This window comes from Ursus arctos, unplaced genomic scaffold, assembly GCF_023065955.2.
Source record: "Ursus arctos isolate Adak ecotype North America unplaced genomic scaffold, UrsArc2.0 scaffold_10, whole genome shotgun sequence".
Lineage (NCBI taxonomy): Eukaryota > Metazoa > Chordata > Mammalia > Carnivora > Ursidae > Ursus > Ursus arctos.
Window position 1 is genome coordinate 14,455,138 of NW_026622764.1, and position 27,439 is coordinate 14,482,576.

Consider the following 27,439-nt stretch of genomic DNA (forward strand, 5'->3'; position numbering starts at 1 on the left):
GGTTCAGTTGAATTGCAAGTTGAAATTGCCACCAGGCCATTTCACTACTCAGGCCACCGGAAACCCCACAAGGGAGGTATGGTTTTCTGTGGTGGTTTCAAAATACGGGCTCGAAATCTCTGATGCTTCCTCCCTTCAAAAGTCAAACCTAAACCTGCTTTTCCCCCTTGGATGTAAGTCAAAGTGACTTGCTTCTAAACAGCAAATTTCCCTCTAAGCCCTACTTGCACTGCATCTCACAAATGTTGGTAAGTTCTGTGTTTATTTAGTTCCAAATTAAATTTTTCTCCTGAGATTTCTTCTTTGAGCCATGTCCTATATAGAAGTGCTTTGTTTAATCTCCAAATATCTTGATATTTTCCAGCTATCTTTCTGCTATTGGTTTCTAGTTTAATTCTGTTGTTATCTGAGAACATATTTTGTATGATTTCTATTCTTTTACGTTTGTTAAGGTGTGTTTAATGGCCCAGAATGTGGTCTATCTTCCCGAACGTTCCGTGTGAGTTTGAGAACATATATTCTTCTGTTGTTGGATGGAGCAGAGTTAAACGTTGAACAACATGGGTTTGAACTGTGCAGGTCCATTTATACATTATTTAAAAAATAAATACAGGACAGTACTGTAAATTTTGTATTTTCTCTTCCTTATGATTTTCTTTTCTCCTTTTTTAAAGATCTTATTTATTTATTTGACAGAGAGAGGGAGTGAGAGAGAAAGGACAAGCAGGAGGAGTGGCAGGCAGAGGAAGAGGGAGAAGAAGACTCCCCACTAAGCAGAGAGCTTGACACAGGGCTCGATCCCAGGACCCTGAGATTAGGACCTGAGCTGAAGGCGGATGCTTAGCCGACTGAACCACCCAGGTGCCCCTAAATAGTTTCGTAAAATAGAATTATTTAATTATCACAGCCACTCCCTGCTGGGCTTTGTTAATTGGTATAAGAGGTTTGACAGGATCAAGAATGTATGATTGCTGCTATGCCAAGCCAAAGCCCGCACGTTCATTTCTTCCAACTCTGCAAATGTGGGGTAATGTACTGAGAGTGGGGAACGGGGGATACAAGTAACTCAAATGGTATATCGTCAAGTAACATTAAACAATCATCCTACACACATACTCACTCCCTCACTCACTCACACTTACCACAAATGGCTACAGAGTATACACTTTGCAAAGCAATGGCCTTTCTACTTCATAAAGCCTGAAAATTCTTCCTAGAGATCTTTACCCCTCCTGCTCAGAGGATTCTTATGGGCTCTTGGATTCACTTTCAAATTTAAGAATTTTAAAATTCAACAAATTTAAAAATCTTACCAAGGCTGTCTTAGGCCTAATGATTTCAAGTAAAAACTAAAGAAAGGAATTCACATAAATCCTTATTAAACTATTACTAGGGTTGAAGCCTTGTGCTAAATAAAGTATGGTACAAAGTTGATTTGGTCAGGGAGAAGCACAAGGAAAGGCATTTTACAGTAACATGTTACCTTCCAGCAAAGATTCTGTAGTTAATCCTTTCTAAGTGAAGAACGATTTTTGCTACAGCAGACGCTAACATTTTGCATTCCGTGCACTCAAAGTCCTCAATCTGGGTCAATCTCATGTTGTTAAAATGATACATGCATACTTTCTGGATTACTCCTTATTTTAAAATACTGAATTTTACCCAACTGTCAGACCAAGCGTTCCAATTTTAGGAAAATACATCACACTACTCATGTCCCACGGCATCTCCTCTCCCCTCACTGTCAAACTTTCTACCAACAGAGAACCGTGCTTTCCGTCCTAAAGCGGACACCACCGAAAAATAAGCGGAAAAACCTACGTGGGTTTAATCCTTGTGTGCTTGCATGCAGAGTCCCTAATCCCGTTTTCCACGTCACTCAAACGTAGAGCTGCATTAGAAAGCCTCTTCAAGGTTCCTTGCATCTGCAGACTTCTGCGATTAAAATGCATCTCTTCTTGGGAGAGAATTCACATAAAGCACCCATAGTAAATTAGCTAGCTGAGAGCCAGGCCAACCGCAGGGTAGGACTGAATCTGGTTTCTCTTTGAAAAGCCTTCCCGGGGAGAACATCCCACGCCAGCAACAGAGCGCGCCCCGGCACCACGTGTCTGCACCAACAGCGGGATTGGCGGAGCACATTTTAGCGCTGCGGTCGAGACGCGCACGGTCCCGCCCAGCTGCCAGAGGAGCTGGGACGCGGAGAGGAGAAGCCGGAGGGAGATCGCAGAGGGGAGGGGGGCGGGAGGGGGGTGGGGGATCCTGAGGAGCCAGCGGCCCGGAGTCTGGGAGGGCCCGAACGGCGCCAGGCCCGCCGCGCCACAACTTGCCCAAACCAGACAGGCTTCATTCTGCGCCCTGGAAGAAGGAGCCGGCCCGCCGCTTCCCGCTCGGCTGCTCCTCCGCTTCTGTGGGCCCCGCCTGCGTCAGCAGTGCTTCTGGGGTCTGGGTCCCCAGCGTCCTCCCGTCCGCCTGCAGCGCCCGGCGCCCGCCAAGGAGCGCGCAGCTGGGGTGAGCCGAGGGCCGGGATGCGCCAGGAGCCCTCGGGAGCCCGCGGCAGACCCGGCATCTCGGTGCCGGCGTAGCCAGGGCCTCCTCCCGCTTCCCCCGGCCGCGAGCCGAGGCACTGCAGACCCCGCTGGCGTGGCTGCGGCAGCCCCCCACTCCCCGTTTCCCTTCTAACGGACAGTGCCGGTGCCTCACTGGAGCCCGTGTAAACCGGCCTTTGTCTTTGCGGGTTCGGCGGGCCACCCCGCAGTGCGCCCGGGAGCCGAGGCGCTGCGCCGGGCTGCAGCCCAGCCCCGGGATGGGGGGCGGAGGGAACGGGAAAGCGTGCCCCCTTCTTTCCTGTTCCGGCCATCTTGGGACCGAGATTCAACCAAGGGGCAAGGATGGCCAGCCCCGCGGCTCTCTGCGCCCGGAGCGGCGGCAGCGAACGTAGCCCCGCGCGCCTCCTCCTCCGACCGCAGTGGGGGCGCGCGGAGGGCCCCCCACGTTCAGCTCCGAGGGCCTGGGCCCGGAGCATGGGTGAATCCCCCTAACAGGACAGAGGCGCAGAAAATAGGAGGGATACGGGCCGGGAGCTGACATTTACTTAACTAAATGCCGAGTTGATTCAATCATTCTTTATCCACGTGTTCATTTGGCAAATTCTCAACCCTCTCTGTGCCTGACCTTTGCTAGGTGCTGAGGACATAACGGTGAGCAAGAGAAATCACTGCCCTTGTTCCCGCTGATCCTGCAGCCCAGTGGATGGAGCCCACAGTCCACAGACCTGCCAGGTCGGTAACCTGACGTCCTTTAAACAGGTTGGAAACTGAGGCATGGGGCTGACATAACTTGTTCTAGGTCAAGCTGCAAGTAAATGGAAGAATCCGTCCTTTAAACAGGTTGGAAACTGAGGCATGGGGCTGACATAACTTGTTCTAGGTCAAGTAGCAAGTAAATGGAAGAATCAAACTTTGAACCTAGGTCTGTAAGTCTTTTATGCCAGCTGCAGTGAACGGTTAATAGTTCTTTGTTTCCAAAGGCCCACTGAAAGTTATTTGGATGTAGAGTTTATATAAAGTCATCTAAAGTGTGTTCTCTATTTCCTGGATGCTTTTATATGGGTTTATGTCTAGTTCACAGTACCTGAAAAGCGCTAAAAATATTTGACATTACAACTTTGCTTTAAGTTACTCTGAATTGTATTTTCCTTTCTTCTATTCACCTATCTGGCTGTTAGGAAAGAAAAAAAATTTCCTGATGGTTGTTCCAAGCAGGGACTCCCCAGTGGATTGAGGAATGTGTGGCTTTTCCTCAACTCGTTGGTCTCTGTGGTAGCCACGGGCAGCACCCAAAGGACCCCAAGAATGAAAGGCCTGTGGTCTGCAAGTTGCTGCTAGAGATATTTTAGCCTGTCCAGATAACAGAATGCAGTTGTCGTACAAGTTCCTAAGGTAAACACCAGGACCCTCTAAAACTTGATGGTACAAAGCTGATGGTTAAAGTTCCCCTCCATATAATTTTTTTTTTAACTTCACATTTTGAGAATGTGTCCTTTTGGAAAGACAAGTAAAGTATTACTATCTGGGGAAATTCCTAGATTTGTACTTCTATAAGTATCTTATATTTAGGTAGGCAACTCATAGGGAAAAAAAACTCCATTTTTAAAAAGTATCTTGGGTGTAAGAAATTGAGAAAGCCTGACATCAAATATAATGATGAGGTACGCCCCAAATTTAATTTTTTAAACAATTTCATTGAAGTATAATAGACAAATGCACCCTTCATTTTCAATGTACAATTGGATAAATTTTGATAAATATATATATAGCCAGGTAATCAATCAACAGCACAATCAAAATACAGAACATTTTCGTTATACCTTAGAAGTGTCTTTCTGCTCTTTTGCAGCCAATTCCCCTCCATCCCATTTAATTTTACATAGTTTTATTGCTTAACGTTTTTTTAAGTTGTGTGTGAAAGAGGGGGATGAATAGGCATTTCTAATCTCAAAACGTAAGGCTAGGGTATGAGTGAGTACCCGGACAAGAGTGAATACCTGGAGGCTGGCAGCCCGGGGGAATGTGGCTCCCTACGCCTCAGGGACAGGGAGTGTCAGCCCCAGAGCCAGGGAGGGTAGTGGCCCAGGGAGCCAGCGCCCAGGAGATGCCCTCTCCGGGTGGACGCGCTCGCCCACGAAGTCTTCTCTGGTCCCACAGGGCCTTGGGCGCACGCTGACCGCTCCGGGGCAGGCGCGCCCTTCGCTCCAGGTCCCGGCAGGGGCGCTGCCATAGCAACGGCCTGGACGCCCAGACCTTAGGCCGCCGCCGCCGCGGAAGACCCGGCCATCTCCCGCTCCCGAGGGGTGGGGCGGCGGCGGCCCGGGAGGCGGCCCGGGCCGGGTAGACGGGACCGCCCCCTCCTCGGATGCCAGCGGAGGCGGCGGATTTGCTTCCAAGCATGGTAAGAGCCGGGAAATCGGGCTGCCAGGGGATGTGGGGCTGGCGGCCGCCGCGGGTCCCCGGGACTCCCAGCTCCCGACCACCGCCACGCTGTCTCCTTCCCGCAGCCCTTCCAGAAGCACGTCTACTACCCGCTGGCCAGCGGCCTGGAGGGTCCCGACGCCCCCGCAGCTGCCTCGGCCGCGCCGTCCGGGATGGCCAGTGCCGCCCACAGCGCGGCGTCAGGCCCCCTGCCCTTCTTCCAGTTCCGGCCGCGGCTGGAGAGTGTGGACTGGCGGCGGCTGAGCGCCATCGACGTGGACAAGGTGGCGGGGGCCGTGGACGTGCTGACGCTGCAGGAGAACATCATGAACATCACCTTCTGCAAGCTGGAGGACGAGAAGTGCCCGCACTGCCAGTCGGGGGTGGACCCGGTGCTGCTGAAGCTCATCCGCCTGGCGCAGCTCACCATCGAGTACCTGCTGCACTCCCAGGAGTTCCTCACCTCGCAGCTGCACAGCCTGGAGGAGCGCCTGCACCTGAGCATGGCCGAGGGTGAGCAGAGCAAGAAGCTCCTCGCCAAGCAGGCTGGGGAGATTAAGTTACTCAAGGAAGAGTGTAAACGCAGGAAAAAGATGATCTCGACCCAGCAGCTGATGATCGAGGCTAAAGCCAGCTATTACCAGGTGGGACACTGCCCTGTGATTCCAATTCATAATCCAGTAAAACTCTTCTTCCCCACCCGCCAGGATATCGAGAGTCCTTTCCTAGATCACTGCTCCCCCCCCCGCCCCCTTTTTTTGCAATAGTTAAGCAAACTAGTAATTGTAACCAACAGGTGACATGGTTCGTTACCTTCCATAGACGACCACAGGATTAATAATTAAACAATGCCCGCTGTGCTTTATGGAAGCCGTCTAAATGCCGGTTGTTTAAGAAGCAGCGTCCTTCTTCTAATCGATGTAATGAAAAATAAACCATGTACAAATTGCTGTTGAGGTCTGCCCCCAGATGATCTGGTATGATTAAGTTTGTGGGGGGTTTATTTCTAAATATTTTCAAACTTACAGAAGGGTTATAAGAATAGTGCAAAGAACTTCATAAACCCCTCATCCAGATTCTCCAGTTATTAACATTTGCCACATTTGCTTTATTTCCTCAGTCTCTCTCTATATACTATTATTTTTGAACCATTTGACAGTGAGTTTCAGACTCCTGACTATTTCAATGTGTATATTTCCTAAGAACAAGAACACTGCCAAATATAACAATATTAGTGATACAGAACAATAGTGTGCTTTCACTGAACAGGTAGTATTTAAAACATATTTTATTACTAAAACAACAGTATTTTAAAAATAAAAACCTCTTGCTTTTCTGCTTTTAATCTCTATTATGGGTTAGTCATTGGGCTCAAGATAAAATACTGTAATTTTTTAGTATAACAGAATCAATGTACTTATTTTTTTATCAATTAGAGAGTCAACAATGTTTGATAAAGATAAAGATACCTTTGATAAAGATATTAAAGTAAGCAACAGGCTGACAAGATTCATTTCATGCCCTTACATTGTAGTCACTTTGGCTAAATATGAGTTAAAAGGCCTCTGTGAATGGGACGCCTGGCTGGTTCATTCGGTAGAGCGTGCAACTCTTGATCTTGGGGTCGTGAGTTCCAGCCTTGTGGTGGGAGTAGAGTTTATTTGAAAAAAAAAAAAGAAAAAAAAAGCCTCAATGGACTTAGGCACTAATGGTGTGGTTCATAGTGCTTAGGACTAACCCGACAGGAGCCTCGGAAGAAGTGTACTTTAAGATAGGTGAACAGTTAGGAGAGAATACTGTTAGAAAGCCTAGTGTTTAGCCCTGGGTACACAATCCTGAGGTATAATCCTCAAATAACACCTGATGTTGCTAATTGCCTATTTGTTTCATAAATGCCATTTAGAAACTACATATTTATAAATAATGCTGATGTGGCCTTTCGTAAATATATTTATTATGCAATGAATAGAATGGATTCTATTTCGACATTAAAAATAGTTTAGCTTGGGGTGCTTGAGTGGCTCAGTTGGTTGAGCACCCTACTCTTGGTTTTGGCTCTGGTTGTGATCTCAGGGATTGTGAGACTGAGCCCTGCATCAGGCTCTGCACTCAGCGGGGAGTCTGCTTGAGGTTCTCTTCCCCTCTCTTCCTACATGGTGCAGGCCTGCGTGTGCGCACATGCTCTCTCTCTCAAATAAATAAATGGATCTTAAAATACATTAGCTTTGGTAGTAATCAGTGAAATGTTAAAACCTATAACATACAGAAATTTTATGTTGATGAACATTTTTTCATTCTTTTAGTTACCATAGAAATAGCTGTTAGTAAAGATGTTCAAGTGTGAACGTTATACATGAATAAAGGTAATGGCTCATTTTTATCAGGTGAGTGACATCTGCCAACTCGGCCACTCAGCAAACTCTCTGAATGATAATGTTAGGTGTATGGCATGACCAGGTGTGACCATGAAAGGGTGGAAGTGACCAGACCACTTTTTCCTACTCAGTATAGTATAAATACACTCTACCGTTTTGGGTGACTTGCCATTACCTCTTGATGGAGTCTTTGAGCAGTTGAGTGCTTTGGGGTGACAGTTTCAGAGTTAGACTGCATGGGTTTAAATCCTAACTAATCCACCATGCAAGTCATGTAACACCTAGACCTCTGTTTCCTCATCTGGAAAATGAGAACGTTAGCAGTAGCTACCTTTTAGGGCTATTCTGAGAATTCCATGAGATAATGCTTGTGCAGCTTAAGGAAGTCTCAGTAAACAGCATCTGACGTGTGCATGTTGATTTCTCTTGGTAGTGAGCCCTGGCTACCTGTGATCTCTGCAAATCCTTGCACTTTTCCTAGGAGCTGAATAGTGGTCACAGTGCTGATTCTGTGAGAATCAGTGATTCAGGGAGGGGAAGTCAAGACTGCTGCTAAGAAAAGTTGGCACATGAACTAGCTGTAACTAAAATGTTACAATTATTTTAACCTCAGATTCCTGTGTTTGGGGATATTTAGCCTATGATAAAATTTACAGGAAGACCATTGATTTTGTTGAAATAGCTACTTGACCTTAGCCTGCAGTAGAGACCTCCAACAGCTGGGGAAGTCTCATGGCCATGTGTGAAGGCCAGTGTGTACCAATGATCTGGCTATCAAATTATTTTTTTTAATTAAAAATTTAAAAATACCAGTGGATCATAGCAGGACTTAGACTCATTCTAAGAAAACCTTTTGTTCTCATAGCTGGAAGACTTAGATTCCTCTCCATGCTTTAGCACCACAGGCAGATTTGGGAATCTGTTAATGAATTTCTGACCCTGGTTGCAGTTTTCGGTGTCTTGGAGTTAGAGATGAGTGTTGGGGGTAGAAAAAGCATGCATTTTTCAGTCAGAGAGACATAGTTTAAAATATGCTTTTGGGAGCGCCTGGGTGGCACAGCGGTTAAGCGTCTGCCTGTGGCTCAGGGCGTGATCCCTGCATTATGGGATCGAGCCCCACATCAGGCTCCTCCGCTATGAGCCTGCTTCTTCCTCTCCCACTCCCCCTGCCTGTGTTCCCTCTCTCGCTGGCTGTCTCTATCTCTGTCCAATAAATAAACAAAATCTTTAAATAAATAAATAAATAAATAAATAAATAAATAAATAAAATAAATATGCTTTTGATAACGCTGTGACCTAATTCATTCCCCACACCCCCAGCCAACCCGCTCAGCCAGGAGACTGCTTCTCCCTCTGCCTGCCACTCCCCCTGCTTGTGTGCATTCTCTCTTTCTCACAAATAAATAAATAAAATCTTTAAAAAACAATAAAAATAAAAAGGCATCACCAAGGTCATGTAGGTTTTCTCCCGTGTTATTTTGTAGGAGTTTTATAGTTTCACGTTTTACATTGAGGTCTGTGATCCATTTTGAGTTAGATTTTGTGGAGGATGTGAAGTCTGTGTTGACGTTCATTTTTTTGCACATGGGTGTCCAGTCGTTCCAGCACCATTGTTGAAGAAACTATCTTTGTTCCATTGTATTGTTTTCACTCCTTTGTCAAAGATCAAGGGATGATATTTATATGGGTATGTTTCCGGGCTCTCTCTTCTGCTGCATGGATCTGTCTATTCCTTAGGTAATGCTACACTGTTTCGATTACTGTAGCTTTATGTAGTGAGTCTTAAAGTTGGGTATCATCAGTCCTCCAACTTTGTCCTTCCCCTTCAATACCATGTTGGCTATTCTGGGTCTTTCAACAAACTGTAGAATCAGTTTGTTGGTATTCACAAATCGCTTGCTGGGATTTGGATTGGGATTGCATTGAACCTATAGATCAAATGAGGGAGAATGACATCTTGACAATATTGAGTCTTCTTATCCATTAACATGGATATTCGCTTACTTAGTTCTCCTTTGATTTGTTCTTCAGAACTTAGAAGATTTCCTCATATAGATCATACATATTTTGTTGGATTCATACCTAAGTACTCATTTTGGGGGGTGCTAATGTAAATGGTGGTGTGTTTTTTATTTCAAATTCCACTTTTTCATTACCGGAATGTAGAAAAGTTGACTTTAGAATATTAATCTTATATCCTCCAACTTTGCTATACCTCGTTATTAGTTCTAGGGTTTTCTTGTCAATTGTTTTGGATTTTCTATCTAGACATTAGTGTCATCTGAAAATAAAGAAAATTCTGTGTTGTCCTTCCTAGTCTGTATATGTGTTATATCCTTTTCTTGCTGTATTATAACAGCAAGGTCTTCCAGCACAATGTCTGTCTCTACAAGCTTGGAGGTGGTGGTTTGCTCTGTGTCTTCTCCTCTCTTATGGATCTAAGAAGAGTTGTTGATTTTTTTTAGTCTGTTCAGCTTTTTACTTATTGTTAGGATGGAATGGCAATTTTCAATTTCCTTACCTGCATATCCAGAAACTGAAAGTCTTTCAACTTTGTTTTGATGTTTTTGTCATATAAAAGTTTTTCATCATTTTAAAATTTTTATTCTTGTTTTAAAGATTTTATTTATTTGAGAGACAGAGTGTGCAGAGAGAGAGCATGAGTGGGAGGGGAGCAGAGGGAGAGGGAGAAGCAGACTCCCCACTGAGCAGAGTGCCCCAACATGAGGCTCTATCCCAGGACCCTGGGATCATGACCTGAGCCAAAGGGAGACGCTTAACCGACAGAGCCACCCAGGTGGCCCAGAAGTTTTTCATCCTGATGTAGTCAAAATGTCAGGCTTTTCTTTGGGGAGTAGGAACCCCTACTTACCCTGAGCTCCTGGCTTTTCTGTATTATTCAAATAGTTAAAATATGTGTTTTCCATTTTTAGAAATTAAAAGCCACACATTCTAGATTTCTTCATCCTTTCCTTTCTCCAGTGCTGTGCACGGCATTAGAGCCCACACTGACATCGGAGTCAGGAGGGCAGTCCGTGAAGTACTGTGAGGAAACCCAAGCAGTCACTAGCAGCAGAGAAGGCTGGAAAGACACGTTCAAGTTTCCCTGAAATGCAATGCCAAGAAATATGCCATCCTGTGGGTTTTCTGGGAAGGAGAATGTGAACTTGAGATATAGTTCTCCTGATTCAGAGTAAGGCAATACTGTGCATGAGCATGTTAATAGCACAGTGGAGATGAAACTGCAAAATCCAAACTGGGAGAAACTGCAGGACACATGTTCAGTCTCCTCGGCAAACGAATTGCAAGGAAAAAGAGAGATGGAGGGTCAATTTACAGATCCGAAGAGAGTTGAGAGACATGGTGAGCTGTTGCAGGATATGGCCTTATTTGGATCCTGATTCAAAGCAAAACACAGTAAAATTTTTTTCTAAGACAGTGTGTGAAATATTGGAGAAAAATAATATTTTTAATGTGTTGATATTAAGGAATTAATTTTCACATTTTAAAAGGTGGAATAATAATATTATGATTGTGTTAGAAGCAAGTCCTTTTAGAGATAGATTCGGAAATACTAACAAGTGAAAATATATAATATCCACGGTTTAATTCAGGATAATCCAGGGACAAAGGTATAGATGAAACAAGTTGAAAGTTTGCTTAAAATTTGAATCAGTGTTCAAGTGGAAAATGGAGATGTTGGTAGAACTGATTTTTTTTTTTTCCAGTAAAATTCAGTTTAGGAAGCTAACTATTTCTAAGCATGTGTTCAGTCATTTATCAATGCTGGGCTCTGGGGATAATACTAGGAGTAGGATAGACGAGAGCCCAATGCTGTCAGGAATAGGACGTTCTGGAACCGAGAGGCGCTGGGCAGGAGACAATAAACAAGTGAGGTGTGTACATGTGGAAATAGTAACCGGTGAGACGTGCAGTGTTGAAAATAAAGCAGCGGGACGGGACGGGGACTGGCGGGAGGACCGCCCGCGAAGGTCTGACTGAGGACGCGCCATTCCTCCCCAGTGTAGCAGATGCTCCAGGAACGGCTCCCGACTGTCAAGAAGGAGCCGGGGCAGTGGTTTGGGGCAGGTTCCGGTGGGGCACAAGCCAATGCAGAGGCTGACGCTGGCCTGCTTGAGGGACAGAAAGAAGACCGGCATGGCTGGAGGGTCCCCGAACAAGTTGGCGACAGGCTGGGAACCGCCCGATTAAAAGGAGCAGCACCCAGCTCCTGAAAGCACCGCATGGGCCACCTTAGCTGCCAAGAGATAGAGTTCACCGCCTTGTGCTCGGTTTGGGGAGAACACCCTGGTTTACAGTTGTCTTTCTACTCCTGCTTTTGGTGTCCCCTGCCGGGGTGGTATCTTTTGGGGGGAAATTCCCAAGAGGTGGAGGTTTAGGTACCCCAGAGTTAATTGAACTTAGGTGGGAGGACACTCGTTGCAGACCCTTGGATTCGTTGCTCTCTCCTTTTCAGTGCCATTTCTGTGACAAGGCCTTTATGAACCAGGCTTTTCTACAAAGTCACATTCAGCGCCGCCACCCCGAAGATTCTCACCTCGGTAAGTCACGAGCTCAACTTCAAAGAGTCGTTTTCCTTTGGGTACCTTTTTCTTTTTTTCAGTGAGCCATGGTCCAGGGCATCTCTCAGTCCTTTGAAAAGAAAGTATCATAGTCTTCGTTCATTCATTAAGTGAATCTTGAGCCCCTGCTACGTGCCATGCATGGCACCAGGCCCGGGGATACGGGCACAAGCGACACAGACCAAGTCCTGCCCTCCAGAGTCTTAGCGTTCTGTTAGGAGGGGCGGAGGAGACACACTTATACAAATAAATGAGTGGCTCTTTTCAAATGGTGGCAGATGCAACAAAGAAAAGAAAACAGGGGAATGGGCTGGAGGTGGTCAGCAAAGGCTTCACTGAGGAGGCGCTCTTTGATCGGAGACCAGAATGGTGAGGAGGCCCCAGCCTGGGGAAAACCTGGGAAATGAATATCCTAGGCAAAGGGAGCTCTGGATTGCCGGGGGTGGGGGGTGAGGGGGAGGCAGCGCGGCGTGTTTGAGGAACAGACAGAAGGTTAGTGGAGTAGAGTGAGCAAGGCAGTCGTGTGCGGGGCGTGGGAGGGGAGGAGGCTGGGTCACCCGGGACCTCGAAGGCCCCCCCGGCCAGGAATGTGAGTAGCTCCTGGTGGAAAGCATAGCAGCAGTGGTGGACGCAGGTGGAAGAGTGAGGGGGGCTGCCGGAGTAGCCCAGGTGAGTGACATGGCTGTGGGACCAGGATGGTACCAGGGAAGACCAGAGAAGTGAAGATGGAGAGGACGTGTTCCACACAAAGCCCGCAGAGGTGTGACTCAGCGTGAGAGCAAGAAATGAAGAAAGACCATTCTGGGGTTTTGTCCTATACGTTTGGGTGAATGGCGGTGATGTCTACTCAGATGGGGACCTGGGGCGGAAGCGGGTTGAGGAAGGAGAATGCAGGTTCGTGTTGGTCAGGGTAAACTTGAGTCACATGTGCAGTCGCCACCCAGGTGGAAATGCGGGGGGTCTGGAGGTCAAGGGAGAGGCCCAGGCTGCAGAGCTGGGCTGGATGAGCTCACCTAGGTGGGGAAGGGAAGGCAGCCGAGGACCAGCCCTCAGGCTCTCCCAACGTCAGGTGCTCGGGAGGAGCAGCGGAGGGCAGTGAGAAATAGTCCTGGAGGCAGAAGGGAGGTGTTGTCATGGAAACCAAGGGAAACACGGGTTTCAGGAGGGAGGCAGTGGTCCATTTATTGAACGTCCCTGAGGCACAAAGTAAGATGAGGACCAAGGATTGATTATTGCTGTCACGATGGCTGCTGTTGATCTTGACATAGCAGCTTCAGTGGATTGGTGGGGACAGAAGCCCAAAGGGAGTGAGCCGACCAGAGAATCAGGTGAGCAAGTGGTCAGTAACATTTGCTGGGAAGGACAGTAGAGACGCGAGCCATTGTCTGGAGGGAAATGTGGAACCAAGGGAAAGTTTTTGTTTCCTTTGATGTGGGAGATAGGAAGGTGTGTTTGGGTACTGATGTGAATTAGCCATGTATAGAGGGGGAAATTAGAGAAGCAAGAGAGGGCAGGGCTTCTGTGGCTTATCAAGGAACCAGGTTTCCTGTTATCTCAACGTTCTTAAGGTCAAATAAATGCCAGGCCTTATTTCTCCATGAGCAGATCTAAGCATTCTGCCGATTGCCTACAGAACGGTAACCCACAGAAATTCTCATTATGGTCTTAAATGCTTTTAGCATCTAAATGTGTGTGCTCCTAGCTTGTTACTAAGTGCTTGCTTTAGTCTCCTTTTGGGGCCAGTCTGTTTCCATTCCTGCCTATTTCAGACAAATAGATTTATTTAGGAAACAGCTAAGCTTTGTATAAACAATATGAACAGCTGGAAATTCCATTTGTAAGTCATGGACCACTGATACAGTTTAGCAGTATATTGGAGAAATTGGGAAGATTAAACATTTTAATTAACCTACCATTCTTCAGTGTGAAACTGACCTTCTTTCTCTTCTGTTTCAGTATCTTATTCTATCTCATACTCGTTTCAGAGAGTATTTCAGACTCTGAAATGAGTATTATTTCTTCAGGTCATCTTTGAGATTCTGACTTTCTACTTTGGTTTCCATACCTTTCATGTCTACACTCACAGACACATGTACATCCATTCAGTCATGTGCACATCTTCATGTAAGTACATGTACATAAAGTACCTTCCCTTCACTTGTTGCTTCCTTTTACAACCTTTGGTACCTCGTTTTGGCCCTGTGGACAGCGTATGGCCCCAGTTTGCATTTTGAATGCCAGCCTCTGCTTGTCTTAGCATTGATGGGGTTCTCAGGAAAGTGTGGTGGGAGCCAGAAGGATGGTGACCATAGCGATTTCCAATATGGCAGTACCTGTCGTGGAAGTTGTGGCTTCCCTTCTCTTGAGACTGGCATCTCCAAGAAGAGCCCAGGATTATTCCTTGTCACCATTATCATTCCCCGAATGGGCTCTCGTGCTGTCTCTGGAGGATAATCCAACACAGTGGCTGAAATAATCTGCTACAAGTAATTCAGCACCCCGTAACATGAAGGGCTGCAAGCAAACACTAACGAGCAAAAATCGGCTCGTGTGGCATGAAAAAGTCATAGTATCCCAAGTCAGAGCACTTTCCTTTGTCTTTGTCTTATCAATAGGACTGTACCCCATAAGCTTTCAGATAGGTTTCAGAGGAGGTGGTATTTTAATAGCATATTTCTGTTGCAACAGAGTATAAGAAAAAGGCACAGACCGATAAGCTCCAGAGTGAGATTGACATGCTGAAGGAGCAGCTGCAGCTCACCAAGTCTCAGCTGGAGGCCGCACAGCACGCCCACGCTGTCAGGTTCTCTAAGGTACGGGACTGAGCTCTGAAACGGTCACAAGGTGGGAAGGACTGGTATGAATTCCTTTGGAAATGTCTGGTGGAATTCACCAGTGAAGCCATCTGGTCCTGGGCTTTTCTTTGTTGGGAGGTGTTTGATTACCGATTCTTGTCCTTGCTCATTATTGTATTGGTCTGTTCAGATTTTCTATTTTTTTCATGATTCAGTCTTGGCAGGTTGCATGTTTCTAGGAACTTATCCACTTCTTTGAGATTGTCCAATTTGTTGGCATATAACTGTACATAGTAGGCTATTACAATCCTTTGTAATTCTGTAGTGTCCGTTGTAATGTCTCCTCTTTTGTTTATAATTTATTTGAGTCCTCTTTTGGTTAGTCTAGCTAAGAGTTTGTCAATTTTGTTTATCTTTTCAAAAAAACCAGGTCTTTGTTTTGTTCATCTTTTCTATTGTTTTTTCTGTTCACTATTTTATTATTTCTGCTCTAATCTTTATATTTCCTTCCTTCTGCTAACTTTGAGCTTAGTTGTTTTTTTTCCCTAGATCTTGATGTGTAAAGTTAGATTGTTTATTTGCGATCTTTCTTTTTTTCTTAATGTAGGCATTTTTAGCTGTAAATCTTCCTCTTAGAACGCTTTTGCTGCATCCCTTACGTTTTTGTATGTTGTGTTTCCATTTTCGTTGATCTCAAGATATTTTTGACTTCCCTTTTGATTCCTTCTTTGATCCATTTGTTGTTCAGGAGTGTATTGTTTAATTTCCATGTATTTGTAGATTATCCATTTTTCCTCCTGTTACTGATTTCTAGTTTCATACCATTGTGGTCAGAAAAGATACTTGACATAATTTTAGTCTTCTTAAATTTAGTAAGACTTGTTTTGTGACATAATGTATAATCTATCCTGGAGAATGTTCCATGTGCAGTGAGAAGTGGACATTCTGCTGACGTTGGATAGTCTGTTGGGTCCATTTGGTACATAGTGTTGTTCAGATCCTGTGTTTCCTTACTGATTTTGTGTCTGGATGACCTAGTCACCATTGAGAGTGGGGTATTAAAGTCCCCTACAATTACTGCGTTGCTGTTTATACCTCCTTTTTGTTTCATTCGTATATGCTTTATAAATTTGGGTGCTGCAGTGTTGGACACATAAATATTTACAATTCTTACATCTTCTTGATGATTCACCTCTATATTATTATATAATAACCTTCTTCATCTCTTGAGATCTTTTTTTTTTAATGTAGGCATTTACAGCTACAAATCTCCCTCTGAGCACTGTTTTGGCTTCTCCTTTTTTTTTTTTTTTTTCGGTTTGTTGTGTTTTAATTTTCATTCATCTCAAAGTATTTTCTACTTTACCTGGTGAGTTTTTTGTTGGCCCATTGGTTGCTTAAGAGTATGTTTTTAATTTTCGAGTATTCACGAATTTTCCAGTTTTTCTTCTGTTACTGATTTCTGGCTTCATTCCATTGTGGTTGGGAATACACTTAGCATGATTTCAATCTTTTAAAATTTATTGAGAATCTTTTCTGATGTAACATAAAGTCTCTCCTGGTGAGTTTTCCGTGTACATTTAACGTGAATGTATGTTCTGGTGTTGTCGGGTACAGTGTTTTGTATGTGTATCAGATTGAGCTTATTTATTGTGTTAAGTCCCCAGTGAGGTAAAAAACCAAAAAGTGAGGGTCATCGAGAAATCAAAGGCTGATTGACTAGACCTTGAATTTAGCTTGTATAAATACGAATTTGTGTTTTTTGGGGGTGAGACAGGACTACTGTATCCAAATTGATACAGTATTGAGAGTGGTTCTTCTGCTGAATAGATATTTTCTTTTAAAGTATGTTTACATTTTACATATTATTGCATATCTACTCTGCAAGTTTATAGATCACAGAACTCGTGAGACTTTGGGCTTCTGTGTTTGTATTTTAAGAGATGTAAGGACGAAAGGATGCTGTGTGCTGTTTTTGGTTTGGAAAAACCACTCTGCGCATGGCCATTAAATGAAGCGCAATTGCAAACCTACTGATATGCACAATATGAGCTGCCGAGGTGGAGGTGAAGCTATGTGCATTTATTTAGAATTTTGCATATTTGCTTCGTATCAGAACTTTTAAAGCTATGCATTAAAATAATTTCAGGAATACGAAATGCAAAAAACAAAAGAGGAAGAATTTCTGAAGTTATTTGATAGATGGAAAGAAGAAGAAAAGGAGAAACTAGTTGACGAAATGGAAAAAGTCAAGGAAATGTTTATGAAGGAGTTTAAAGAATTGACTTCCAAGAATTCAGCATTAGAATATGTAAGTATTAAGCCAAAAAGTCCTCATAGTATCGGTAGGGTTGTTGCCTTGAGAGGTGGCATTAGAATGGCATCATGGCCAGCAGGTCTAGAAATTACTTTATTGTGCCCAAACACCCCTCCTCCCGAGAGTGCTGAGGGAACATACAGAAGACAGAGCAAGTCTGCAAAGTTGCATCTTTGAGAGTGGGAAGTTTGGCCCCCAAACGCATGTCCAGAACACTTGGTACATTTGAGGGGCTCCAGTCTGGCTCAGTCACTGGAGCATGGACTCTTGGTCTTGGAGTTGTGAGTTCAATCCCCACACTGGGTGTAGAGATTACTTAAAAAAAAAAAAATCTTTTTTTTCTTAAAGATTTTATTTGTTTGTCAGAGAGAGAGAGAGTTTAAGCAGGGAGAGTGTCAGGGCAAAGAGAGAAGCAGGCTCCCTGCTGAGCAAGGAGCCGGATGCAGGACTTGATCCTAGGACCCTGGGATCATGACCTGAGCCGAAGGCAGACTCTTAACTGACTGAGCCACCCAGGTGTCCCAAAAATTTTTAAAAATCTTAAAAAAAGAACACTTGGTACATTTGGTACCTTTGGCCAGATCATAGAAGAGGGTCTCCCTTTCCTTAGCTGGTTAGATTTAGATAGCCATAAACTATAAACCTCTCCCTGAGTTTTGAAGCTTTCAGAGTTCCAAAGGAACTTTCTGGAAAGGCTGACACAGGTCACCATTGTGGAAATCAACCCAGAAAGACAGAAGTAGAACCTATTACTAGTTCCCTTCCTGACCGCAGGCCTGGCTGGTGAGGAGGACAGGGGTCTGAACAAGCAGGATGTGACTAAATGAGCTTCCATCTCCTGTGGGAGCAACCTTGGTCCCCACTGCCCTGGTCACATGCATAAACAGAGACACGCATCTCTGGGCTGGGACCTCAAACTCTGTGACAGTGGCCGTTGTCTTCCAGGGAAGAATTATCTGAGCTGGATGGGTAGCTCAGTTCTGAGTCACCCTTGGGAAAAGGAAGCAAGATCCTTGAGCTCCCTCTAGGGGACAAGCTTTGCAAACTAAAATGGAGGGTATTTTTGGAATACGGCTAAGGGCCTTCTCTATAATGCCATGAACTTTTGCACAGGGGTTGGCAAATCACAACCTGTGAGCCGAGTCTGGCATACTACCCATTTGTTTTTGTTTTTATTTTTGTTTTTGTGGCCAGCAAGCTAAGAAAGGTTTTAGTATTGCTGAATGGTTGAAAAGAGTCATAAGAATATTTCACGACACCTAAAAATTACATGAAATTCCCTTTTCCGTGTCCACAAATAAAGTTTTATTGGCACCCAACCACATGTGTTCCTTTACATTTTGTCCCTGGTGCTTTTGTGCTGGGGCCGTAGAGCTCTGGTTATAACCAAGACCGTATGTGTCTCCTGCAGCCGGAATACTGCCTGGCTCTTTACAGAAAAATCCTGCCAGCCCCATCATATCTTTATAAAGCAAATGTGGCAACATGTTAACGATTGATTGAAATGGGTGCTTATGGTACTATTCTTCCTATTTTTCTATAAGTTGTAATTTGCAAACAAAAGGCTGAGGGGAAATAAATGTGGACAGGGCACTGTGTCTTTTTTCGTAGGGCTTCCTTTAGGCAACTTTCTGTATTGCCTTTTTTCGGTTGTGGCTGGTCCTAAGCATCAGAGCGCCTAGGCAGTAATTTCTCTGTGGTTTCTTCCAGAACGCCTGCCCCAGGGGCCTCTCCTGCACCCCTATCTGTGGCTCAGAGCTAGATGCCGTGTCACCCATGGGTGGATGGCAATACTAACCAATTTAAGACGGGCTTCTCAGGGGCGCCTGGGTGGCTGAGTTGGTTAAGTGTCTGACTCTTGATTTTGGCTCAGGTCATGATCTCAGGGTTGTGAGATCGAGCCCTGCTTTGGGCTCTGCACAGGGCAGGAACCTGCTTAAGAGTCTCTCTCTGCCCCCCCCCCCACCCCTTAAAAAAGAAAAAAAAAAAAAAAAAGACTGGCTTCTCACGTCCCCATCAAGGCCAGACTCATTTTCCCCTTGTGATAAGCTGACAGGGTTCTTTTGCCTGAGAGTCCCTCCACGGTCCTGGCCCCCATTCCCTGCCCCCAAGAGAATAGTGGGTTGGGACTTTTCCCCACGTAGGACTTTTTTTTTACCACTCCTACTTTTTTGGGGTAAAAAACAGCTTTATTGAGATTTAGCCTATAGACCATAAAACTCACCCACTTAAAGTGTACGGTTCAGCAGTTTCTACTATGTTCGCAGAGTTGTGCAACCATCCTTACCATCATTTCAGAATGTTTCGTCACCCCCAGGAAGAAACCCTGTGCCCATTGGCACTCCCTCCCACAGGCCGCTGGCGCCCACACATCCACTTTGTGCCTCTGCAGATCTGCCCGTTCTGGACATTTCATAGGAATTGAGTCATACACTACGTGATCTTTTATGAGCAACTGCTCCCAGTTAGTGTAATGTCCTCGAGCGTCGTCCGTGTTGTAGGGAGGTGCCTGTCCCACTATCTCATGCCTTTGTCATTGCCACCTGACGTCCCACTGCGTGCGTGTCGCACTTCCTTGGTCTGTTCATCGGGTGACCACATGTGGGTTGTTCGCCCTTTTTAGCTATAGATGGTTTTTAAGATGATCATTTATAATAAACTTCATTTTTGAGAATAGTGACAGGAACATTGAGCACATGGTACAGAAAATGTCATAGAAACCCGCCTCTCCTAGCCCTGTACACAGTTTTCCATATTACTAGCATCCTACGTGGGTGTGGTACGTTTGTTTAGCTGAGGAGCCCGTACTGATACAGTCGTATTAACCAAACTCCATACTCAGTCCAACTTCTGCAGCTTTCAGCTAATGTGGCTTTTCTGTTCCAGGATCCTATCCAGGACGCCACGCTATACGTAGTTGTCCCGTCCCCTTAGACTCTTGTCTGAAATAGTTGCTCCGACTTGTTCTCGGCGACCCGGACAGTTTAAAGAGTACTTGTCAGTAGGATCCCCTCTACTGGAATTTATCCAACAGTCTTCTCGTGCTTAGACTGGGCTTATGGGTTTGAGGGACGAAATCCTCAGAGATAAGACATAGTTTTCAACACATCGTATCAAGGGTCATCGTGTCTTCATGATTTATGATTGTTGGTGTTGACCTTGAGGTAGTGTTTGTCTGGCTCCTCCACTGGAAAGTCACCCCATCCCCATTTCCTACTGTACTCTTTGAAAAGAAGTTGCTGTGTTCGGCCCAGATTTAGGCCGGGGAACTATGCTCCCCACCCTTTTATTTTTTCAGTTAACATATTACCGTCTGTGATTTTTCTGGGGGTTTTTGCCGCTGGTGACTTTGGGAATAACATAACAAGCAAAAGGCAAAATTAAAACCCCACGTCCCTGCTGGATTCACCGGCACCATTGCTGGATGAGGCTGGCCTTAGCGCTAAGTTATCGGGAGAACCAGCTGTACCCAGTTCCTCTGTTTCCGGCAACAGCTATGCGCCCACCAGAAAATGTAAGACCCATTGTGTAAGATTAGAAAGTTAGGGTTTCCTGGCCCTTTTTCACCCTGTGTATGCTCTGCTGGAAAAACTGGAAAACAGTAGAAAGAACACTGGAAAACCATTAGGTGGGAGAAGTAGGAGAAGCAGAGCGAGCCTTTGGTAGGACAGTCAGATTTAACAGTGGCTACACTGTTCCCCAATTTCACTGTCTGTCTGTTTCAGTCTCATAAAAGTACAAACATCTGTACAGTGGTTTGCATCTTATCTTCTAGCAACTGTCAGAAATCCAGAAGTCCAACATGCAGATCAAGTCCAACATAGGCACGTTAAAGGATGCACATGAATTTAAAGAAGAACGTTCTCAGTATCCCCAGGATTTCCAAAATGTGATGCAACTTCTTGACAGTCAGGTATGTACCTGCGAGCAGACACTGTAGGAGGGGCCTGATTTTAATGAGTGAAGTGGTTTACAGCAAGTATTACCTACAGAGAAAGGATTTGTCTCTGTCAGTGACCACGAAGCTAATTCTTTTCTTCTTGTCTCCAGGTACATAATAATAGGTGTTCATTAGATGCTTGTTGATTGACTAATCAATATAGATACAGAACGGTTGGCAAAATTGTTTCCTTTTTTGCTAACATGGTAGCCCCTTGAATTGTGTGGGATTACCTCAGAGTTTATTTTTCATATTTCAGATGTAGGTCCCACTTTCAAAAGGCATAGAGAGACACACTGAAGCACTAACTTTATTTTTAGAGCTTAACTATATGGCTACATTGGTGTATGGATGGTCTTTTTTCATTTACCACACCTAATTAGCGTGGCCCTCCGTCATCAGCTGCCATTCCGGCAATTTTCGTCATACTCGTTTAGGGGAACATTGCTTTTTTTTTCCCAGGAAACAAATAGAGATCAAAATTTATGAATTCAGGATTTTGTTTAAAAGAAAAAAAGAATAACATTTAGAAAAGTAAGTGTGTTTTTGAAATATAGACGACTACACCCGTTGCATACTTTGGTGCTCATGCCCTGCCTCCCTTCCCCCAGTCCACCTTCCACCTCGCAGCCAAGTTGCCCATGTTCCCTGTCCCATCTCATCCTGACCAAGTCCGGAATGCTTAACTGGTGGTCAGGGTCCCCGAGGATCTGGACCCTCTGCCATCCCCCCCTTTCTTGGCTTTACCTTGAGGGTCCTGGCTGCACCAAACAGCCCATGGCTCCCTGAACACGGCTTTGTGTGTTTTGCTTTTGTCCTCGTGGCTTTCTTTGTCATGCACCTCTCGGTTTTTCAGGACCTCTGGCTTACTCCTTCAGCTGGGGCGACACCTCTTCTAGAGAGTTCTCCTGGACCTCTGGGTTATTGCATTTCTGTAGTCCCCCAAGCAGGACCTTCTCACATACACATTGCGGTGGGGGGTACTCTCTGTCGTTAAGTTGGCTTTCCTCCTGCGCAGGGCAGAGCACGTCCCCGAGCGCTCCCCTCGCCGGCCACGGCAGCCCAGCGAGGTCCCTGGGATGTGGTAGGAGACCAGGAATCGTGTCTGGTATTGAACTGTTGACAGTTGCTCCCCGCAAGCTGGTCTCTCAGGAATTAAGGACCCGGTTACGAAATCCCAAGGTCCCACCTACATTTCTCGTTTCCTTCCTGTGAGCTGTGTTGTCAGATCAGAACCCCAGGCCTCAGAAACGCCAGTGTTGCCTTTTAGCGCCTCAGATCAGCCCGCTAGCACGCATTCTTGAGAATATTTTATGGGAACACAGCCACGCCCACTCACTTACGTATTCTCTGTGGATGTTCTCCTGCTGCTGGTAGCAGCGATCGGGTCAGGTGGCCCCCAGAGCCTAAAATATTTACTTTTGGCCCCTTCACAGAAAATGTTTGCCGACCCCTGCCATAGAGTTTAAGATCAAAACCCAGTGCAAATGTGTTTAAACATTTTTGAGTCTTTATAGTTAAAAAAAAAGTGCCTGCTAAAATGTCACCAAGGCGGTCGTTGGGTTCCACAGGTGCCCACTGAAAAGCTTCCGTTTCGAGTCGATCTTACTGTTGCATTTGCACATACGTGTCTCTTGTTTTACTGTGTTGTGTAGGAAAGCAAGTGGACTGCCCGGGTTCAAGCGCTTCATCAAGAACACAAGAAGGAGAAGGGTCGGGTAAGACCAAGGAGCCCATGGTCTGTCAGTGGGTCATTTATTAAAAGAATATTTTTTCTCTATGACAAAGGTAGTATTTGTCCACTTAATAAAATCTGTGGAGACATGTGTGACAAAAATTAAAATTGCTTATAATTCGGGACACCTGGGTGGCTCAGTTGGTTAAGTGTCTACCTGTGGCTCAGGTCACGATCTCAGGGTCCTGGGATCGAGCCCCACGTTGGGCTCCCTGCTCAGCTGGGAGCCTGCTTCTCCCTCTCCCTCTGCCCCTCCCCCCTGCTCATGCACTCTCTCTCTCTCAAATAAATCTTTAAAAAAATAAAATTACTTATAATTCAATAACCACCACTACGACTTTGTTATAATTTTTTTCAGTCTGTGTTCTATGCCATAAATAGTGTTTCTGTAATATAGAAACCCATACCTGGGGTCTTACAAATTTTGAATCATGCTCTATAACTGTATATGCTTTTCGCTTAATATATTCTCCTGTTTTAAAATCTCTTCAAAATGGTGGGTTTTTTTTAATGGCTGGAGAAGGATCTTGTGCATGTTTTGTAAGTTAGTGATTCCTTCATTGTTGGACGCATCGCTTCTGACTTTTTCACCTTGCAGGCGGAGTCTCAACAATCTTTAAGAAAGGCAAGGATTGCTCACGTTAAAATCATTTTAATTAGAACAGTTTGATGCTAATACCGCTTTTCAGCTGAGTGCATCACAAATTTAAGTGTGAAAGTGTTCACACTGCTGCAGAAAACCTGACATACTTTTATTTGAGATTTTAAGAAAGGGGAACTTCTGTCTCTTTTTTCATTTCGTATGTATTTTGTAACCTGTTGTGTCCCCCGTGTCTTACTTACCCTGGGCTGCTACAACAGAATACGGTAGACGGGCCGCTGACAAACAGCAGACATGTGTTTCTCACAGTCTGGGGCTCTGGGGATCGAACAGAATTTGTAAAGGGAGGTCGTGGCTCTGTGTGGGTGTGAGGCCCGTGTTTATTTCTCCAGCCTACCCTCTGAGCTGCAGATGGGCTAGCCAGCTTTGGATCTGGTATCTCCGGGGCTTCCTGAGGGTAACGTGTCTCAGATGATGTTTTTCCTTTGTCCAGTGGCATACTGGTCGGAGCAGTCAGGTGCCCGCCTTGAGCCCCATTGCAACCTCAGTGCCCAGCTCCCAGCCATTGGCTGGGCCTTCCACACGTCTCACATCTGTGTTCTTCTGCACATTTCCGTGGCTCCTCCCTTCCAACGAGCCCCTGCCGTTTCTAAAAGGACCCCGTAACTGGTCTCCTGGTTCCAACCTACCCCTTTCCCAATTTGCCCTCTAAAGAACGGACGAGACCCTCTGGCTGCTGGCCACCACTGCGGCCTCATCCTGATCCTGTCTCTGGACCTACTCTTTCTGACTACAGTAGCCTTCCGGTCACTTAGAGAACATGCCAGCCCTTTTCTCTTTCTGCACAGGGGTTTTGCTGCTGGGATGTCCTTCCGTTTGCTCTTCACGTGGCTGCCTTCTGCTCTGCATTAGTGTTCTGTGCTGTGTAGCAAATTACCAGCAGTTGGTCGTCTCACAGTGCCCATCTCACCCGGGTGCCTGGCCGGGTCCTGTGCGGAGGGTCTCACAGCTGCATGGGGGGTGTCAGACGGGCTCTGTTCTCCTCCGGCGCTCAGGGTCAAACCAAGCCTGTTCAGGTTATTGGCAATAGGCTGTTCCTTAGGGTTGACCGTAGGATCAGGACCCCTAGCGGCACCGCTCACTACCAGGCTGCTGCCGTCATTAAGGTCCGCAGGGGAGCCGCTGGCCTGAAGAAGACAGGCCCACATAGGATAATCTTTCTTTTCCTTAACTCAGAGTCAGCAGATTAGGGGCTTCAGTTGCATCTGTCTAGTCCCTTGACACTTGCTGTACTGTGTTGGTTAGGAGCACGTCTCAGATCCCACCCAGCCCACGTCTTGGTCTGCTCACTCTGCTGTCACAAAGTACCACACACTGGGTGGCTTTGAACAACAGACATTTCTTTCTCACTGTTCTGGAGGCTGGGAAGTAGCGGGGTCAGGGTGCTGGCCAGTTCACCTCCTGGGGAGATCCCCGGTGCCGACGGCTGCCCTCTCTCTGTGTCTTCACAGAGCAGGGAGAGAAGGAAAGAAAGCTCGCCGGTTTCGTCCAAGAGCGCTAATCCCATCATGAGGACCCTACCCTAATTCACCCAAACCTAATCACCTCCCAAAGGCCCCACCTCCTAATACCGTCACATGGGGGATTAGGGCTTCACCCTGTAATTTGGGGGAGAGGTGCACAAACACTGAGTTCATAACTCCGCTGAGGGAAAGGGATTATACAGGGCGTGCACTCTGGGGTGCAGACTTGAGGGCCGTTTAGAATTCTGCCTGCCGCTGCCCCCTCTGGCCTCGGCTTCCAAGTCACCTGACACCATATACGTCGGTAGCCCCCTCCCTTACTGTTCCCACCACCTCACACGTGTAATTCTGATCACTGTCTCACATAGTTATCTGATTGTTTATTCACTTGTTTATTGTGTGTCTCTCCAACCGGATCCCTAGCCCTGTGAGGGAGGGGCTCTCTCTAGTTCGTTCTTTGTTGTTTTCCCAGCGTGGACGGACGTACCCAAAATGTGATTGGCATTCATTAAATATTTGCGGAACGAACGTGGACGGTGGCTAGTCGGCCCGCAAGGGGATCGTTCAACCTTGCTTTTAGGGATGGAGAAACACTGAGCGAAGGGTTTAGAAGAGAGGGTTGAAAGAGTCGTCTGTTGGTACAAGCACGGTACTTGAACCCGGCTGCTCTTAAACTCGGGGTCTTGCTTGTCAACCTTGTGGCCTTGCTCATTTGTCAGGCGTGAGGCACTGAGCCCGCTCGCGAGGACACTAGGCGGCGACGGCTTAGAGCAGTTGCTTTTCCCGGAAAATGCCCTAGCGTCCCTTGGAGATGTCCTAAGGGAGTAGTTCCGAGCCATGGACGCACTTCAGAATGACCAGCGGCTCTTTCCCGAAACACTCATGCCCGGCTCCTCTGCCCAAGCTTCGGATTCAGCCTGGAGTGGGGCATGCGTATCGTGGGGGGTGGGGAACACCAAAACCCCAGATGATTTCTGCTTCACATCCATGGTTTGAACCCCTGTCCTTACAACTTGAAGTTCTACTCTCATCCTTCAAGGCGTGTCCTAGCATTGGTATTTAGGGACAGAATTCGGGCTCTCTGACGAATAGGGCATGACGTTTCGTCCTTGCTCCTCTAAAGCCTCTGGTGTTCCAGACCCGCGTGGGAACTGGCGGCGCGGTGGCCCTCTGGCAGAGACAGAATGCAGGTGGCAGATTCGTACGCTTGGCCACCGCAAGTCATGATGGAAGGACCGCCTGGTGGCGGGTTGGAGGACAGAGGAGAGGCCTTCCCTTGTGCTGAGGCGCGCGGCTCCACGTCGAGGGCCTGTGGGGTTTTCGTGCTGCCGCTAGGCCACGCTGCTCCCTTGTCTGCTGGTGTTGCTAGTTCAGGAGCTGCTTTCTTCTTCCTTAATTTCTCTTGAACGTGAACAGAGGGGAGAATTCAATCGGGTTTAGTAATCTCTGCCTGAGACCTAACTATTAATTATTCCACATGATTGCTGCCTGCTGGTCCTACAAGGCACATATTGTGTTTCTCTGGTTAAGGGAAGTTGCGATTGGCAACTTTTTATTGCTTTATCTAGGTTCTTGGCAGCCTGTTTTTGTTTTGTTTTTTTTTTTAAATAACATTGGTAGGAGTTCAAAGGGAGTCACACATAAACGACGGCGTACCGTTTTGACCTGACAGAAGGCTCCGTGGACCTGGGAGGTTGTACGGGTGGTCACGTGGTGGAGGGAACGTGCAGGGGACTGTGCTCTGCTAGAGACAAAGCAAAGTACTTGAAAGGACAGGAGGTCACAAGAAATGGGCTCGAGGGCCACAGACTTTCTGAAATAATTTCTGGCTATCCCTTGCTTAGATCATCACATTCCTCTCTCAGCAAACTCCTTTCTGTGCTTTTCTGACCAGTTCTCAAGTCCAGTATCAAAATGTTGCCCTCCCTTAGTGTTTCCTGTGTCCCTTTCTTCTGGGGGGGTCTGGACTGACCCCACACATTGTTGAACCTAAACCTCCACCCGCAAGCCCTGGGTATCTTCACTGGCTTTTCCATTTTCCAGCTTAGTGTTTCCCCAGCTGCTGTGGGGCCCTCTTCCCGTGGCCTGTAAACACGTAGGGAAGGGTCGTGACAGTGTTCTCCTGAGGGAGATTCTTGGCATCCACTAGGTTATGAAAGGTTCTTTTAATTTTTATTTTATTTTTTCTTAAGATTGTGTTCATGTATTTGAGAGAGAGAGAGAAAGAGAACGAGCAGGGAGAGGCAGACAGAGGGAAAAGGAGAAGCAGACTCCCCAATGAGCAGGGAGCCTGACGCGGGGCTCGATCCCAGGACCCTGGCATCATGACCTGAGCCGGAGGCAGATGCTTAACCGACTGAGCCACCCAGGCGTCCCTTCGGTGATTTATTTTTTAAGGCCTGGGGGGCTACTTGATTGCTCCAAGTGCTGTTTACGAAGATGTTCTGTGACTTAGTCACTAAATTTGAGAGCAGTAACTTTGAAGCCAGGCAGGAAAGTTCCGGTCTGGGCTCCTCCCCTCCCGCTGCCCGAGTTCGGACCATCTACTTGACGCTCTCTAGACCTGAGTTCCCTCATCTGTACAGCGGAGTCTGACCATG

The 27,439-nt window shown here is 46.2% G+C and overlaps 1 protein-coding gene across 5 annotated transcripts in view; it reads left to right on the plus strand.

Annotated features, from left to right (window-relative positions):
* The first annotated feature begins 2,253 nt into the window (after window positions 1-2,253).
* The window catches only part of DZIP1 (DAZ interacting zinc finger protein 1), a 50,005-nt gene continuing 24,819 nt past the window's right edge, over window positions 2,254-27,439 (plus strand). For 2 of the 5 annotated variants that reach the window (XM_026493483.4, XM_026493485.4), the window contains exons 1-10: window positions 2,254-2,511; window positions 3,184-3,281; window positions 3,728-3,941; window positions 4,707-4,950; window positions 5,057-5,614; window positions 11,823-11,907; window positions 14,617-14,741; window positions 16,873-17,034; window positions 20,816-20,953; window positions 22,636-22,698. In XM_026493483.4, coding sequence (XP_026349268.1) covers window positions 4,915-4,950; window positions 5,057-5,614; window positions 11,823-11,907; window positions 14,617-14,741; window positions 16,873-17,034; window positions 20,816-20,953; window positions 22,636-22,698 — 1,167 coding nt within the window. In that variant the 5' untranslated portion in view covers window positions 2,254-2,511; window positions 3,184-3,281; window positions 3,728-3,941; window positions 4,707-4,914. The remainder of the gene's footprint in view (window positions 2,512-3,183; window positions 3,282-3,727; window positions 3,942-4,706; window positions 4,951-5,056; window positions 5,615-11,822; window positions 11,908-14,616; window positions 14,742-16,872; window positions 17,035-20,815; window positions 20,954-22,635; window positions 22,699-27,439) is intronic. The other 3 variants (XM_057307640.1, XM_044381899.3, XM_057307652.1) reach the window with 3 other exon arrangements.